At 38.8% G+C, this 16,060-nt stretch overlaps 1 protein-coding gene across 1 annotated transcript; it reads right to left on the bottom strand.

Moving 5' to 3' along the window:
- Positions 1-9,304: 9,304 nt before the first annotated feature.
- LOC117338748 (2-oxoglutarate-dependent dioxygenase citB-like) lies at positions 9,305-13,055 on the bottom strand. Its single transcript, XM_033900058.1, has 2 exons — positions 12,971-13,055; positions 9,305-10,734 (listed from the first exon to the last, which is right to left on the bottom strand). The coding sequence occupies exon 2, from the start codon at positions 10,721-10,723 to the stop codon at positions 9,737-9,739; it is 987 nt and encodes a 328-aa protein (XP_033755949.1). The 5' UTR covers positions 10,724-10,734; positions 12,971-13,055; the 3' UTR covers positions 9,305-9,736.
- Positions 13,056-16,060: the final 3,005 nt, after the last annotated feature.

Raw genomic sequence — 16,060 nt, 5'->3', positions numbered from 1 at the left:
TCTATAGCAGGTTCTCGGCTCCACTTTAGTTTACACTTATGCTACATTGTACCGGCATATGGTTGTTTTATGTAAATGTCTATGTCGTGAATTCAAGTTACACATGCATATATTCAGAACATCCCGGCCATACATTTCGCTTATGTATAGTGTTTTTGCATGTTGCATTGTCGATTCCAGGTCTACAAATGAAATTATATTCCATTTTATTCCATTGTAAATCGTCTACTTCGAGCCCCTGGTGCCCACAGCCGTCTATATAGCTAGCCCTAGGTGTTCACATGCAATGTCGAACATAGAACGTAATCGACTGGTGAAACAATATCAAAGTGTTTGAAATGTAGTCCATTGTAAATCGTCAGCAATTGTCGAGTATCGCTGTATATCGCTACTGCTTGTTACATCAATTTGTAAATTTGTAACCTAGTGTCTGGCTTTGTCATGATGGATTACAGTTTCGTGTTCACCCTGTGTTAATATTACAGTTTTTAGCTCGAGTTATGACCCTTTGCACGCAGGAAAAAGTGGGTACAGGAGACACACCACTTCTGTGGAGTTTCAGTATGCGTATACAAACTTATTACATAATTAGGGCGACTGCTATTTATATTTGATTAATAGTGCTTTTAATATCTTATTTTTCTGCAGATAGATTTCCAAAGTATTGAAACTATCCAGACTAGAAGAATCATTTATGAACTGATACATGTGGTTTTGTCTCGAGGTACAAAACGGATAGTGAAATATTCAAATTGCCCCTTATCGTGGTCAGTCCGTCCGTCTGTAAACAATCCTAGTTATCACTGTTTTTTTTGTAAAGTCCAGAAAGGATATTTCTCAAAATCGATGTTTAGATTACTAACCTTGGTCCCTAGTTAGTCAAGAAAGGGCCAAGTGGGTTCACATTGCTCATCTGTTTTCATTTAACGTAGTGATAATGACCATCTAGATTTTGATTAGATTGCTGTTTTCGAGTACTTGAAGACGTATGTCTTTCAGTTCATCAGACGAAGGTATTAAATGGGATATGAAACTCATAAAATGCTACCTCCCAAGAAAAAGATTTCCAATCGAACGTCCGACTAACGTTTGAGTAACGTTAGTTAGAGTTATCCCCTCTGTGAGCACTAATCCATATGCTAATGTATCCAGGGGCAATGATGATTTGTGGCACCAGGAAAACGACAGAGCATGATGAAATGTAAAGGGGAAGGTAATGTTTTTATTCTTTTTTCTTGTCAGGATCTATCACTTCAAGAACGTTAAATGATTTTATTCATGACGAACAAAATGTCCAAAATTTACTTAAATAAAACTGCCCCCTCCACAAAAACAAAATTCTTACTTGTAGGTAAAGTGTCTTAGCTAAAATACCATTGTCCGGTGGCCCAATCCGGTAAAGTGTGACAGGGGCATTATGCCCCTGTCACACTTTACCGGATTGGGCCACCGGACGTGAAACGGATAACATTTTTGGATATCCGGTGATGTTCGTCAATATCCGTTTTATGTCCGTTTTATGTTCGGTTCATTCGTTTCATGTCAGGTGATGTACGGTTCGTCCGGTGGTATCCGTTGGAAAGTTTTGTGCAAAACTTGAAACGGACAGTAACGGATAAGAATATTCGTTGGCTGTCCTGTGCATTTCCGTTTTGTCCTGTATATATCCTGTCATTGTTCGTTTATATGCGGTAGGTGTACGGGGGGCATGCGTTACCCAGTCCGTTGATGGAACTTGAACGCATACGCCACGCATCAACCGGACCTTCAGCGGACACATAACGAACACATAACGAACACATAACGGACAAACACAGGATGCTTGCAGGATTAACACCGGACACGACGAATAGACAAACGGATTGAAAACGGATAACACGCACAGAACGGATGAATACAGAATACCTACAGGATACCTACAGGGGGAGGAACTGACTACCGACAGTAAACCCTTCCACTTCACCTGCATTACAAGTATCAACTTCTACTTCTACTTCGCCACCTTCAACTGGAATATCATCACCACCTTTATCATGCTCTGTTTCAGTTTCAGTTTTGGTTTCCTGTGCAACAGCATCAACAGCATCGACAGACACTTCTTCTGTCTTGCGCTTTTGCAGGGACGGTTTTTTTTTTTTTTTTATTTTTCTACCGCGCGGCATTTTGGCGAGGCAGTCAGCACTGTAACTTTTTGACAACTGATCGCCGGAGAAATGCATATATCTTGTTTTTTTCTGCACGCGCGCGTTAATGTCCGTTAGGTGTTCGGTTTGTCCGGAATGCATCCTGTACACGTCCTGATTCACCGGTTCATGTTCGTTTGTTGTTCGTTACTCATTCGGAGACACCCGGTTGGTAGTACGGTAGCCATACGTTACATGTTCGTTATTGGTACGTTTTATCGTTCCATATTCGGTGCAAGTACGTCGTCAGTTTGGATTTTTCTACCGGACTGACAACTTTGCCACCGTATACCACCGGATAACAAAAATTTATATCCGTTGATGTCCGGTACACCAATCCGGTCAAGTGTGACAGGGGCATTACCACTAATTATTTACAGAGAATTGTGGCATTGTTCATCCTTATTCTGAAATAAATACTTTTTTGAAAAATGGCACGTTTTCTCCTAAAGAGACTAAGAATCGAGATAATTAGCATGGGGCTTTGCCTTTTTTTTGCAGCAATGGTAGTTCTGTCGATGTACGTGTTTTGTTTGGTTTCGGATGTACGCATATAATTATAAAGGTAGAACGCAGTCGTCTCCTAACGAACAGCACTGGGTGCCAGGTAGTCTTCAACTCTTGTTTGAGGACAGCACGTTGCCCACATTTTGCATGTTTTTTAATAAAGATTGCGTCATGTTGATAAGAAATGTGTTCATGTCTTCAGCTGAACAACATGTATAATAAATGATAACACATATAATGCAGTTTCATCAAACGTTCCACACTTCCGGTTGTGATCGAGGCTTTAAGTAACTTGAATTCAGAGGGCATACAGTGTTTATATGTTTGTTTCGTTTTTAAGGGTTTAACGTTCAACAGTCACGGTCATATCAGGAGACACAAAGAGTAAAAAAAAACACAGAAAGACGGAATAGTCAGGAAAGAAGAGAACGTTTAACGTTCCTAAACTTTGCGATTGGGACAGAAGATCTATTTTGGTCTCTTTGATGTCCCCCTTAATAGAAGACATGGAAGAAATTACTCGATCTTTCAAGGGCTGGGTGGGGGGTCCGGATAAGATAGAGAAGATTGTTGATTGGGGAATACCGGCAATTCCGGAAGACGTTCGCCGATTCTAAGGATTTGCGGATTATTGTTGAATTTCTCGGACTCTCCTACCCTAGCCAAGAAGCATGGAGATAACAATAATAATATTGTTTTAAAAATGCATCATACTTTTGTCAGGAAATGAGGAGAGGAGCGTCAGAAGACATTTGATTACTTGAAGTCTGTCGTTTTATTACCGCCGTCCTTGCTTGTCCTGATTAGACCAAGCCGTTTGAGCTCTACACGGATGTAAACCACAAAGGACTCGGCGCAGTACCGGTGTTAGAGCACGACGACAGGACACGTTCGGTACATTGGTTATTACGTTCTTAACGTCCCATTAACACTTAATGTCAATAGGGCAAATAAAGAGGAGTAAAAATGAACATAAAACGAAACAACTTAATACAAACGAAATATGTTAACAAGAGCTGTTGGAGAACAGCAAAGCTCGTCTCGCAAATGTTTGTCAATAAATAATTAAACTATATTAATTAGAATGGTTTTGCAAATTGCATTAATAATATTTATATTGTTTACTTGATCAGATTATGTTTTGTGAATTCATGCAATTTTCAAAACCATTACCAATATACATGTATTATTTATTGACAAACATTCGGGAGACAAGCTATGCTGTTGTAGATTAAATGAATATATTAAATACAAATGTAATTGCTTTGGGACATTTTTCTTCAAATTTTGACAAAATATTATCCTAATGAGAGTTGTCTCCCTTGAAAAATGTGGACCGGTATAAATTGTCTATTGTGAGCATTGTCACATTGTTTTATTTTCAGTTTCACCCCAAGAAGGGATAGTGTAACTCCATAGGGACTCTTTTTCCAAATATTAGCACCCTAGTACAATCATAAAGTGATGTGTGATGTGTTAATAGCTTTCAACATTTGCACAATTTAAAAAAAAAAAAAATGTGTTTTTCCCCCCAAAAAATCTTTCAGTTTAACTCCGGCAAGGGATAGTTTAACACCCCCCCCCCCCCCCCCCCCCCACACACACACACAGGGAACCTAATACCATGTATTACTATGCCTTTCAACACTCACAACAGAAACTTAACACAAAGTCCAAAGATTTAAAAACAAAAACACAGATTTAAAAAGAAAAAATCCATTTTTTTTAAATGTTTTACTTCGGGAAGGGATTGTGTAACTCCATAGGGACTCTATTGCCAAATATCAGCACCCTAGTACAATTATAAAGTGATGTATTAAAACCTCTTAACACTTGCACCAAAAACTAAACGCAGAAATATTCTAAGTCCAAAAATTTGAAAATTCTGTTTTTTCCCCCAAAAAATCTTTTAGTTTAACTCTCTCTGGCAGGGGATAGTTTAACCCCAGAGGGACTCTATTGCCAATTATCAGCACCCTAGTACAATTATAAAGTGATGTACTAATACCTTTCAACACTTGCATCAAAAACTTAACACAAAAATTTTCTAAGTCCAAAAATTTTCAAAAATCTGTTTTTTCCCAAAAAAATCTTTTAGTTTAACTCCGGCAGGGGATACTTTGACCCCACAGGGACCATATTACTATAAATTACTATGCCTTTCAACAGTTGCACCAAAAATTTAACATTTGAAAAACCAACGCCGACGCCGGAGTGACGACATAAGCTCTTACTTCTCTTCGAAGAGACGAGCTAAAAATGTGAAAATGTTTTAGTACGCTCACGTATATGTTTTAAGATGAAAAAAATGTGGATATGATCACTCATATCTTGTGGTACAGACCAATAGCTTGCAGATAGTTCAACATTTGTATATGTTGACAGTTTCGAAAAGAAGTTTTAGACACGATATGCTATTATAGAACCTTTCTGTCGTTGGTTTTAGCTCTATGCAATCCAATAGAAAGTGTTTAACGCTGAACGGTTCCTCGATGCGATACAGTAAGAAGACATATAATGTAGGTTAGTCCGTATGCCAGCAGAGGACTCCTCAAGTTCTACCTAGCTCATGATTGGGAACTTTTGGTTTTGAAATGGGAAGTGTCAGAAAAAAATAGGGTACTTCTACAACGAGCTCAAAGTACTATCTGACAAGTTGACAACAACCTGCTGACCTACATTATAACTTGTGCCAAACTTGACGCAACCGGACACAATTTGCTAGTTGCTCTAGCAGCATTTAACTTCAGCATAAAAAAATACAAAATATACCTGCCGGAAAGACCAACGTGATTACAGATACAGTTCAACGTCTACCAATTAAAGATACCACGAAGGAGTCAAATGCAGACGGTGTAGTTTTAACCTGTGGTTGTGAGTGTGTGCATGACCGTTAACAGGCTGGCCGATTTGGACCCCTCCGGTTGCCAGGGCATCAATGGTTTACGATACAAGGACATGCCATCTCCACAACGGTAGCACTATAAATCGGTAAACGTTCTGGACTATTGCAAGCATGCATATCACAGTGAATGTCACACGCACGGAAGGTCGTCCTTAAGTCTGAGACGACGCCACACCATCCGATAAAAGACGTGAAAAGGCGAACGTTTAAACAGGGCGCTGAGCAGTATGCTCAGTGCGGAAGTAACATGTCTCTTCAATGTTATACACCTACGCAATGCCACAGCAATAAACCAAAGGATACTGATGCTTGCCTTATGCCACTGTTAACAAGATCGTTCCAATTATTGTTGGTATATGCAAGTGCAGATCACTCATTAACGGTACCCATAGAGACAAACATACCAAGTTATTTGTTAGGTTAAAACTGGAATATTAAAATTACAATGTATTCGGCAGAAGGAAGCCGATTAAGTATGATTCCGATCACCTGTCCATTACAAAAGGTCGCACGCTCGGACGCCATGGTATTATTAAGAACCTTTCAGCCGGTAAATCTTCAGGAAAAGAACCTATTTGACCACGTGCTCACATGTATGGCATCCCCGTCCACCCGCCCAGAAGGAGCACGCTAGCCATAGACCTAGTGATCATTAGTGTGAACAACATCCAAATATCGAAACAAATCGTTATCCGAACGGACCCCCTTTTCACACAGTATCTTAATACAAAATGTGTGTTTGAACACATTTAAGCGCTTCAAAGTTACTTCCTCGTGTGAATCTTATACAAAACAAGTTGCAGTGTCAAACGAAAGCCTGTGGAAGCCACTTTTTGATAGATGTTCAGTCGGGACTAAGTCGAAGGATTTTTGGATAACGGTTAAATATCTTTTTATCAAACAAATGCAAATCCGAGCAGGCTATCAATTTGTTGGAGAATGACCGTTTTCGCTGACGATAAGGAAGTTTATAACACTATTATGTATTAACAAAGGGATTTTCTCCACGAACCAATTTGACAAAAATCTGGGCCCAGTTGTTCAAAAGGCGATTAATCACTTTAAAAATCTCATTTCTCTTTTACTTCAAATCTGTGTATGAATATTTCTTAAAATAGGCTGGTAAGAAGGAGCTGAATAGTGCTATAGAATTTTGTAAAGTTGTTAAGATATTTTTAAAGATAGTTTTATCAGAAATGATTGATAAAAAATAAAAATTGTTGTTAAACTGTGATTGGTATAATCACCTTTTGAAAAACTGGGCCCAGGTGCTATTTGTAGCAACCTCAGAGAAACCCATAAGGTACATCTAAACCATTCAAAAAGTCCCAGGGACCTGTGATATGCCTACAAATTGTTGTCCACCAGAGTTGTACAACAGGGTTTACTATTTAACGTCAGGATGCCTTTGGTACCTGCCGTTATAGTCGTGGTGGTAAATTTTGTTAGTCTTACATTTTTGTTTCCGGCTAACAACTTTTCTTTTCTGTATTACAAATGCTATACAACCGCAGCCTAATATAGTTCTTATTTTGACAGCAATTATTGACACGATTTAACTTATGGTTCCCGTGTTTACTGCAATTATTTAAAATGAAATATGAATGATTGGTGTTCTTGACTATTTTAGAGTATAAATATAAACATTTTCCTCACCAGTATATTCAATTTTTGTAGCGTAGGATTACGTAGTTCTGTCTCGATCCTGCCTTGAAAATGAAAGTAACAAAATCAGTTTGATCGTCGTGGAAATTTACATGCGTCCACAGAGAAACTATCCACATGTCTTAGACTCGTATGCTCATCCCGAGTACATATGCAGGAATATTTCATATAAGCCTAAAACCAACCGTGTTTACGTAGTCAAATGTTTACAATTCTATAAATAGCTTTGCAGCCAAACATTCCACGGGATAACTTCAGCTGTCTGTCACGTGACTAATCACGTGATCACCACTAATCGGCCAAAATGGCGGTTATGTCTAATGTAACTAAATCAGCGACCGTTTACAGTTTCATATTTATTTGTATGTCGCTAGTATACGCAATAAATATCAACAGGAATTGAAGGCAAGTTGTAACAAACTACATTGCCGTTTTTTATGAGGATGTTATTAAATAAGATTATTGTTTGTTTATTTGAAAATAATCTAACGATTATGATCCGTGACTGATGTACTGGCGTCTTATTTGTTAAAACTGTAGGCCTATATGTCGCCAGACAGCGTGACCGACAGCATGACCGCAGTTTTCTATCGGAGGTAAAATATTTGCATTTTCGATGTTACTAGGGGTCATAAAATAGATGTTTGCTAGGCCTAATTAACATCTTTTAGCATAAATAAAAAAAACTTAGGCTGTGTACATCTTGGATTTTACCTCTGTTTGTACATGTAACTGTTAATAGACCCATTTGTCCTTCAGTTGATTTTTTTTCAAAGTTTACAAGCTGCTTAACCGATTCAGAAGTATATCAATAATCTTCCATAAGCATTAATGAAATACGGAAAGAACTATACTCAGCTATTGGAAAGTTGTCAGCAGATAGATATGTTTGTCTATATGAAATAGGAATAACCAGATTAAGACATTTCTTCCGATACAAATGTAGCTGTCTGACTATAAAATCCGATTTTTAATCTCTTATTATATGACATCAGACCCTGGCGTTTCTCAGGGCATTTGGCCCTATGATTTATCCTTGGTGTTAACTGCTGTATTTATAAGTGTACATGCATGTCATGTTGTAAGATGGTCTATTGTATTTTTGGAAGGGTTTCCTTCAAAAATCCTCCCTGTTGTTTGTTGTCAAGTTGGAACCAAATTCACTACTCTCTATCGCTTCTCACTGAGCGATGGCCAGTGTAATCCTCAACCGTACAGTGGATATGGGGAGGAGCCTCTCCTCTACGAAGTATATCAACACTTCACACAGATAAGGTTTGGAGTGTTTTGGTTTGTATTGATTAAAGTCGTATCAACAGCTAGTCATTTAAGGATGACCGTCCCCGTTTGCGATATGCATCCGTGAAGTGTATGCGTGTTTTGGGAGGCTGCGATGTGTTAGTGTTTGTCACCTTGTGATGGCGCGAACTGAGGTCGACTTTATAGTGCTACCTCACTGAAGTATACCGCCGAAGACATCTTATTAGATGTCATATTATACCGACAACGGGCGAACCAGTCGTCCCTCTCCAAAATGTTGAGCGTCAAGCAGGAGTAGCAACTACCATTCTAAAGACTGTTATGTTTCGGCTTAGGACAGAACAAAAGCCCCTCACCACAAGGGCGTACTTTCAACTAAAGGCTAATCGTGAGGCAATATCAAGCGAGACATTAGGAAGAAACAAATTGTTTAGAAAGAAGAAAAGATAAAATCCCAAAATTAGTCGTCACTTACGATTACGCAATGGGGGCAGCAGGTATACTCTTGACGCTCTCCCTGTTTATCAGGCATAGGCAGCTTCATATTTTGCTGTTTTTTTTATTGATTTCTGAGTCATAACTATATGATTTCGTTGACAAATCTCCGCCCGCTTGCTGATTTAAAGAAAGCTTCAGTTACATCTGCATTACCATTTATGTAATTGGTGTATGTTAAAAATGCAATATATATATTGTTGATTATGTTAGTCCGTAGTGAGTGAAGCATGACTGTATACATCCTTTGATTGTGCGATAGCTGAAAGTTTGGGTTGTGACAATTCAATACAGCAACGATCAGCATTTATTGATTATACAAAGGACATACAAGTACATATCATCTTTAGATACACATCTAGTAATTAAGACAATGTATAGTGTATACGGAATAACGAAAATAGAACTACTACATAGCAGTTTCACTTTACCTGAACTCGTCAGTGATGTTAAGGACGAACATTTTGATTTTAGAAATCCAGCAATTTTTATCATATGATGTTAATTAATATTACGTGTGAATTTTAATTTTAACTTTCTTTTGTGGAATATAAGAAATTACTACGTAGCGCATTTAGCTATTCAAAACCGACTTGCGCTAGGAAAAAGTAAGAGATCGCAATCAAGCTCGAGATAATATCTGCTATTAAATGTGGAGGTAATTCCGTTTGGTTTTTAACTAGCAGTCATACCTTTATAGTGTGTCCGAACCTCACTTAGTTTAGAATTCAGGCAATGACCTATACTCGAAATACTTCTTCACATGTTTCATGGTATGTATGACGGAAGGTCCGTACTGTTCCGGCACATGAGCGTCGCCCTTGCCAGTTGCCTTTGTCATAAAGTTTATACCAATATCCCCCTCGAAGCTTGGTTCCAGAAAAAACGGAAGTGAATATCTGTCAACTCCAATGTCGACAACTCTGTGGCAAGTCGCTTTAAATCTACCACCCATCATTCGTGAAAACACATCACCGATGTTCATGACAAGACTTCCGGGGCGAGGTTCCACTTCCGCCCAATTTCCGTCGGCTGTTACTAGCTCGAGACCTTTATAGCCAAATGTAGCCAGCAATGTGAGAAAGGTTGAGTCTGTGTGCGCAGGCGTTGTCAACACCTTCCCGTCCTCGATCATGGCGTTTTTCGGGGGATTTCCTTCCCAGGGTGGATAATGCATCAAGCGAAGAGTCGAGCAGGGCCTTTTGGAAAAAAGGTCCTCAAATGAAAACTCATCGATTCCGAGACCGATTGCAGCGAGACGTAGAATTTCTAACGACAATTCGTGCATAATTTCATAAAGGTCACGCATGAATGACTTGAAAGGAAATGTCCCGTCTTCTTCCGGCCACACCGATTGTTCATAGAACCAGTTTCCTGGCTTGACTTCCGGATCACCAGGTGTAATGTCTCGTCCGAACTCAAATCCTTCCTTCCGGCTTGGTTCGTTTTCGCCAACAGGAAAATATCCACGATAAATATTGGAATTTGCAGGATTCCATATTTTTCTAGACAGGCTGTGTTTCTTGTCGCTTGATCTACCGAAGAACCATATACAGCTTGCATACATTTTGTCGAAATCTACACCCTCAGCATTATCGATGTACAGAAATCCAGTGTTCTCCAGGGCGTGTACAACAACATCTGCGAGTTCCTTTCGATGGGTTTTGGATTTTGACATATCAATGATGGGCAGTTTCAAATCAGACATGATGGTGCACACTGAAACCAGATACAATATATATATGCAAGAATATAAAGAAACGTTTGTCCATCATATATCAGGTTTCCTTACAGTTAGTACGGATATAAGATTTACACTAGAAAATGTTCACGAGACATACATGCCCCCGCTACCACTCGACACCCCGAAACCTCAGCAGTTCCTGAGATTAGCTAGTAGTTAAATTGCATCGGGATAGGACGGGACGGGATGGAATTAGACATAGGTAACACTATATGCCCTATGCCCCCCCCCCCCCCGCCCTATTCCATTTCATGGCGGGGGCATAAAAAGAAGAAAAACAACTACGTTTTGTATTAACGCTATATGCTTGACTCGTTCAATTTGCTGTAAACGTAACCTTCAGGACCAAGTTGGTAATGGCTGTTTGTCGACCCCTAGTTAGACAGCCAGATTTTCTTGTCATGTAGAAACGTCATAGTCTATTGTTCACTGTTACGATGTGACGAGTATACGGCGACAAACATCAAACAAACGAACAGATAAGTATACACTTACTTGACCATTTAGGTGACCACTCTACCAAACCTTAATAAAGACATTCGTCCATATTTAACGACTTTTAGATCATTGCCATATTTGAAACGCAAATTTTAAACGTGATTCAAGGTTCGCCGAGGGCGAGAAAATCCTTCTACTTTCGACTCTGGTAATATGAACACACATAATCCTATGTGGCGGCTATATACAAAAAAGATGCTATATAACCTGAGTCAACAGATAAAGATGATGAATATATTGGAAGTCGAATACACCAGTGTGTATAACTGCTACTGCTCGATTAATGAGTGTTAGGAATGTATACTCATAACAAACATAATATGGACACAATCTTTCGTGTAGTTGTGAACAAGCGGGCTGTGTACTGTTAGATCAAATATGAAAAGGAAGGAAGATTTGGTGATTATACATTTATCTAGGCCGAGAGGTTGAGGACTTTTTCACCGATACAGCAAAGGTCAACTGGACAGTTGTAGTTGCTTTGTATTATTGACGCTTCTAATAACACAAGGACTATAAAATGGTCCGGGTTAACTTTTGTCTCTGTTAAAAAGAGTATTGCAGAGTAGCATCATGATGAAAATTAAAACGCCATTAGACTTAGACAGGTGACCCAGGACAAGTTACTGGTGTCTGGTTATAACTGTGCCACATGTCCCGGGGCTTCCAGTATATGTGAGTTATCATATTTTGCTACATTATCCTATCTATCGGGATCTGATAGAGACAAGCCGATAAGCGCCACGCGTTCGCTAGGATTGAATTACTAGTCTTTACATTGTCCTTTCCTATTTCATAAGGTTTTGCGTTTTTCAGTGATTTTTTTTTAGAAAAACGTAATACTGACACAAATTCACGAAGTTGATAGTCTGGATAAAACCGGATGGGACAGGATTAATCACTGGAACATAGGACTGACAGCATTTCACCAAGGTCACACGTCCGAAAAGAACCGGATTGAACTTTTGCGTCTGTGAAGTCTAAATAGAATGTCAATCGGAAATACCATCAACACTATAAAGGTCATAAGGGCCAAAAAAAGTTATCAAAAATACGAGCAAAATGGACAAGAGACAAAATGACATTAAACAACGAAACATGTAAAAATGTAGAAATATATTGGTACACTCGCGATAAGAGTATAAAATAAAAAAAAGTGGCTATGGTTACTCAAATCTTGTGATTAAGACCAATAATTTTCAGATAGTTTAAAATTTTGTATATACTAACAGACTCGAACAGAGAAAACTCTCTCTTGCAAGTTGTAGATCAATGCAATCCAATAGAACGTGTGTGACGGTAAATGGTTCATTGCACACGATGCACTGGGGCTGGTCCTCACGCTTCAATAAGTAGGAATGCGTTATATATGCATGGCCCATATAAATAATTTGAAGTGCACTTTGTCAATCTGCGTAACATGCCGACAAGTTTTATTACTGTTTATATTTGCGCTCATGGCTTGGCAGCATGAACAAGGCTATGTAAGTATACCGTATCAAATTTGCAAAAAAATGTATAGATTACAAATACATATACTCTAGTATAGGTAATAATAAGGGGTAACTGGCTTTGTTAACATATCTAAAAGTGTCTATTTTTAACTTTGTCAACAAAGCTATGTGACGCCAACATTAACCATCAATAATACCCGGAAACCTAAATAAATGTATGGACTAGAAAATACTCAACCCAATAAGGGCTTAATTTTACCTGCGTATTCCAGAAAGCTGTATACTTTGAAAGGAAATACTGGTATCGGTCTGAAGGATATCACTGTAGTGTTATATAGCACAGATGTGTGCTATGTGTATATATGGTCTATATATAGAAATCGAAGGTCGGTCAACCCGTATCACTTGTACAGATCACGTATCGAATCATCTTTTTAAAAACTACCACCCTTGCGAGATGCAACAGGGTATTTTATTGGCCGACTGTTTCATGCGAGATGTAACAGTCAAATTTACTGGCTGGCTGTTTCATGCGAGATATAACGTAATGTGTACAGTAAATTTATTACATAGGTCAAACACGTTATCAATTCTTATCAAGGTGGTATAATTTTCATTTACATATGTTGTAAAAGAACTCTACAATTATGCCATAGGTCAGTATATGTGTCACCAGGTCTCGCAGCTTGCAGGATTGTCCATCATTTATAATGAAGAACATAATAACATAACTAAATTGCAATAATGATAGATATACTTCTTGTTCAGTCAAAAGTCAATTCGGTTAAATGATTTTATTCGTCCTATAAGCTGGTAACTTGTATAACTATTTGTTTTATCGTGTATGAACAAACGTTTTAGATAAGCGAGACATTATGGCATTAAAATAATACCCCTTCTTGGGGCCTCAATTATCTTTCCATGCAGCAACATGTACACAAATGTAAACAAGCTTTAAACAAGGACAATGTTGCAAGGAGCGGTAAACTACGGTCAATGTACATATTTCAGCTGGTATCGCCTTGAAGACTTGCGCTAAATTATAATTGTGCTAATTACAGTCATTATACTTTCATTCTACAGCAAATGATGAGGGTGCGCCAATTTACCAGAGCGCTTTCACTTAAAATTTGAAATACACTAAAATATGAAAGAAGGCTATGAAAATATTCTTTGAACTTCCTATTTTTAGGTAAAGGAAGATAAAACTGTTACAACAAGCATATAAATACATGTCTCCTACCAGCTCCTCATACAATATTAACAGTGACCATGACCCAATAACTCCGAAACTCGAACTTGTCCGAAATGTGATGGATCTGTATCATTGCGTTAAGTGTGATAACAATCCCTTAAGGTATGAAGCTGTTAGAGCGCTGAATGTCTGGCGTTGTGTACAAGACGGACAGAGAGGAAACCTACATAGATATATATTTACATTTGCTCCGCATTCCCCATTGGCACAATGCTAAGAGGCAGTTGCCACCATACGCCTATAACACCCAGTGGGTCATGTGACATTAAAAAGGCGTTTTTTTTTGTGTTGGTTTAGTTTTTTTCAAAGTTGACGAAAATAGTAAGACAATGTAAATATAAGTATTAAACAGTGGTTTTAATATTGTTATAGTCGATATGGCAGCAAGATGTATGGTGGGCAAATGTGGCATGGAAACCCTAACGGGTTCCCATGCCATTTGCCCACCATACATCTTGCTGCCATATCGACTATAACAACATTAAAACCACTGTTCATTGCTTAAATATGCAGATCAAGTTGTTCCTTCAAGTTTTGTGGGTGATTGCACAAATTGAGACACAATCTTAAGTATGTAATTATCCGAGGTATTCTGTTTCGACACGGAATGTGACATCAATTTATCTACCATATTTATTTCTAAAAAGCCCTGTAGTCTATGTGAGAGCAGTCCAATAACACAGGATATTTTTCATTACTCATTCCTAATAAAACATGTACGAACTGTGGGTAAGGAAATTGTACAAGTCCCTAGTCAGCACTGGGACTCTTAAGTAGCGACCTCTCGCTCTCGGAACGGACATCCTACCACTATGCTATTTAAGGGGATTCTTGGTTTGGTTTGGTTTATTTTGTTTAACGTCCTATTAACAGCTAAGGTCATTTAAGGACGGCCTCCTGTGCGTGCGACATACATGCGTGTGGTGAATGCGTATGAGTGTTTTGGGAGGCTGCGGTATGTTCGTGTTAAGTCTTCTTGTGATAGGCCGGAACTTTTGCCGATTTATAGTGCTACCTCACTGAAGCATACTGCCGAAGACACCCAGCAGCACAGCCCACCCGGTCACATTATACTGACAACGGGTGAACCAGTCGTCACACTCCTTGTATGCTGAGCGCTAAGCAGGAGCAGCAACTACCATTTTTAAAGACTCTGGTATGTCTCGGCCAGGGGACAGAACCCAAAGCCTTCCTCACAGGGGCGAAAGGGGATTTCCCCTAGCATGTGAGCTTCTTAGATGACATTGTGTCTGTATGATACAATATATACAAAAGGTAATTCGTGTATACATGTACTGAATAAGTGTCGGGAATTCGTGCCTAACGCTACCTGTTGACATACATCATCTCAGGTTATCAAAGTAGGACGATATCGTTGAAGCGAATATTGTTATCTAGAGTTTTTATCATAAGGTATGGCCATACAGTAGATAGTGTATTCATATTAATCACGTACTAGAGAATTATGTATTAAAATCATTGGTAGATTGCACGTTCTCCAATTTGAGTCTCTAAAGTTATTGTGGCTGGTGTGTCATTTTTTCCTAATTTCGCTGTGATATACGTCGGGGGAAACCCGATAGAGAGCGGCACATTGGGGATATTTAGGGTATAAAGTTATTTCGCGCTGCATGTTTCGTTATTTTAATCTTTCACTTCGGAAAGACGATGTTAGTGGGTCGACCAAGAAATCAATAATTCCAATAAAGGAATTATATCTATATATATATATATAAGCATGCATAAGGTGCAGTGGTTTTAGCTGCCGATTTTTTGGCTAGGCGATTGGGTGGCATAGATGGTGAGCTCGAGACCCGACCAAAGCAGAGTCATAAAATTGTCTTCATTCGTCATTTGTGTTACCATGTTATATATCAGATGGCGCCTGCATCTGGATTGTAAAGTTCATATTTACCGATCGTTCAGTTAAGTACTCTTTACCGTTTTATATTTAACCCCTGTGGGTTGCTCAAGGTCGTTTACAACACAATCGATCCATTTTTGGTTTGTTTTTGTTTAACGTCCTATTAACAGCCAGGGTCATTTAAGGACGTGCCAGGTTTTGGAGGTGGAGGAAAGCCGGAGTTCCCGGAG

This window comes from Pecten maximus, chromosome 12, assembly GCF_902652985.1.
Source record: "Pecten maximus chromosome 12, xPecMax1.1, whole genome shotgun sequence".
NCBI lineage: Eukaryota > Metazoa > Mollusca > Bivalvia > Pectinida > Pectinidae > Pecten > Pecten maximus.
Note: the sequence above shows the minus strand (reverse complement) of the source record. Positions and strands in the feature narration are given on the sequence as shown.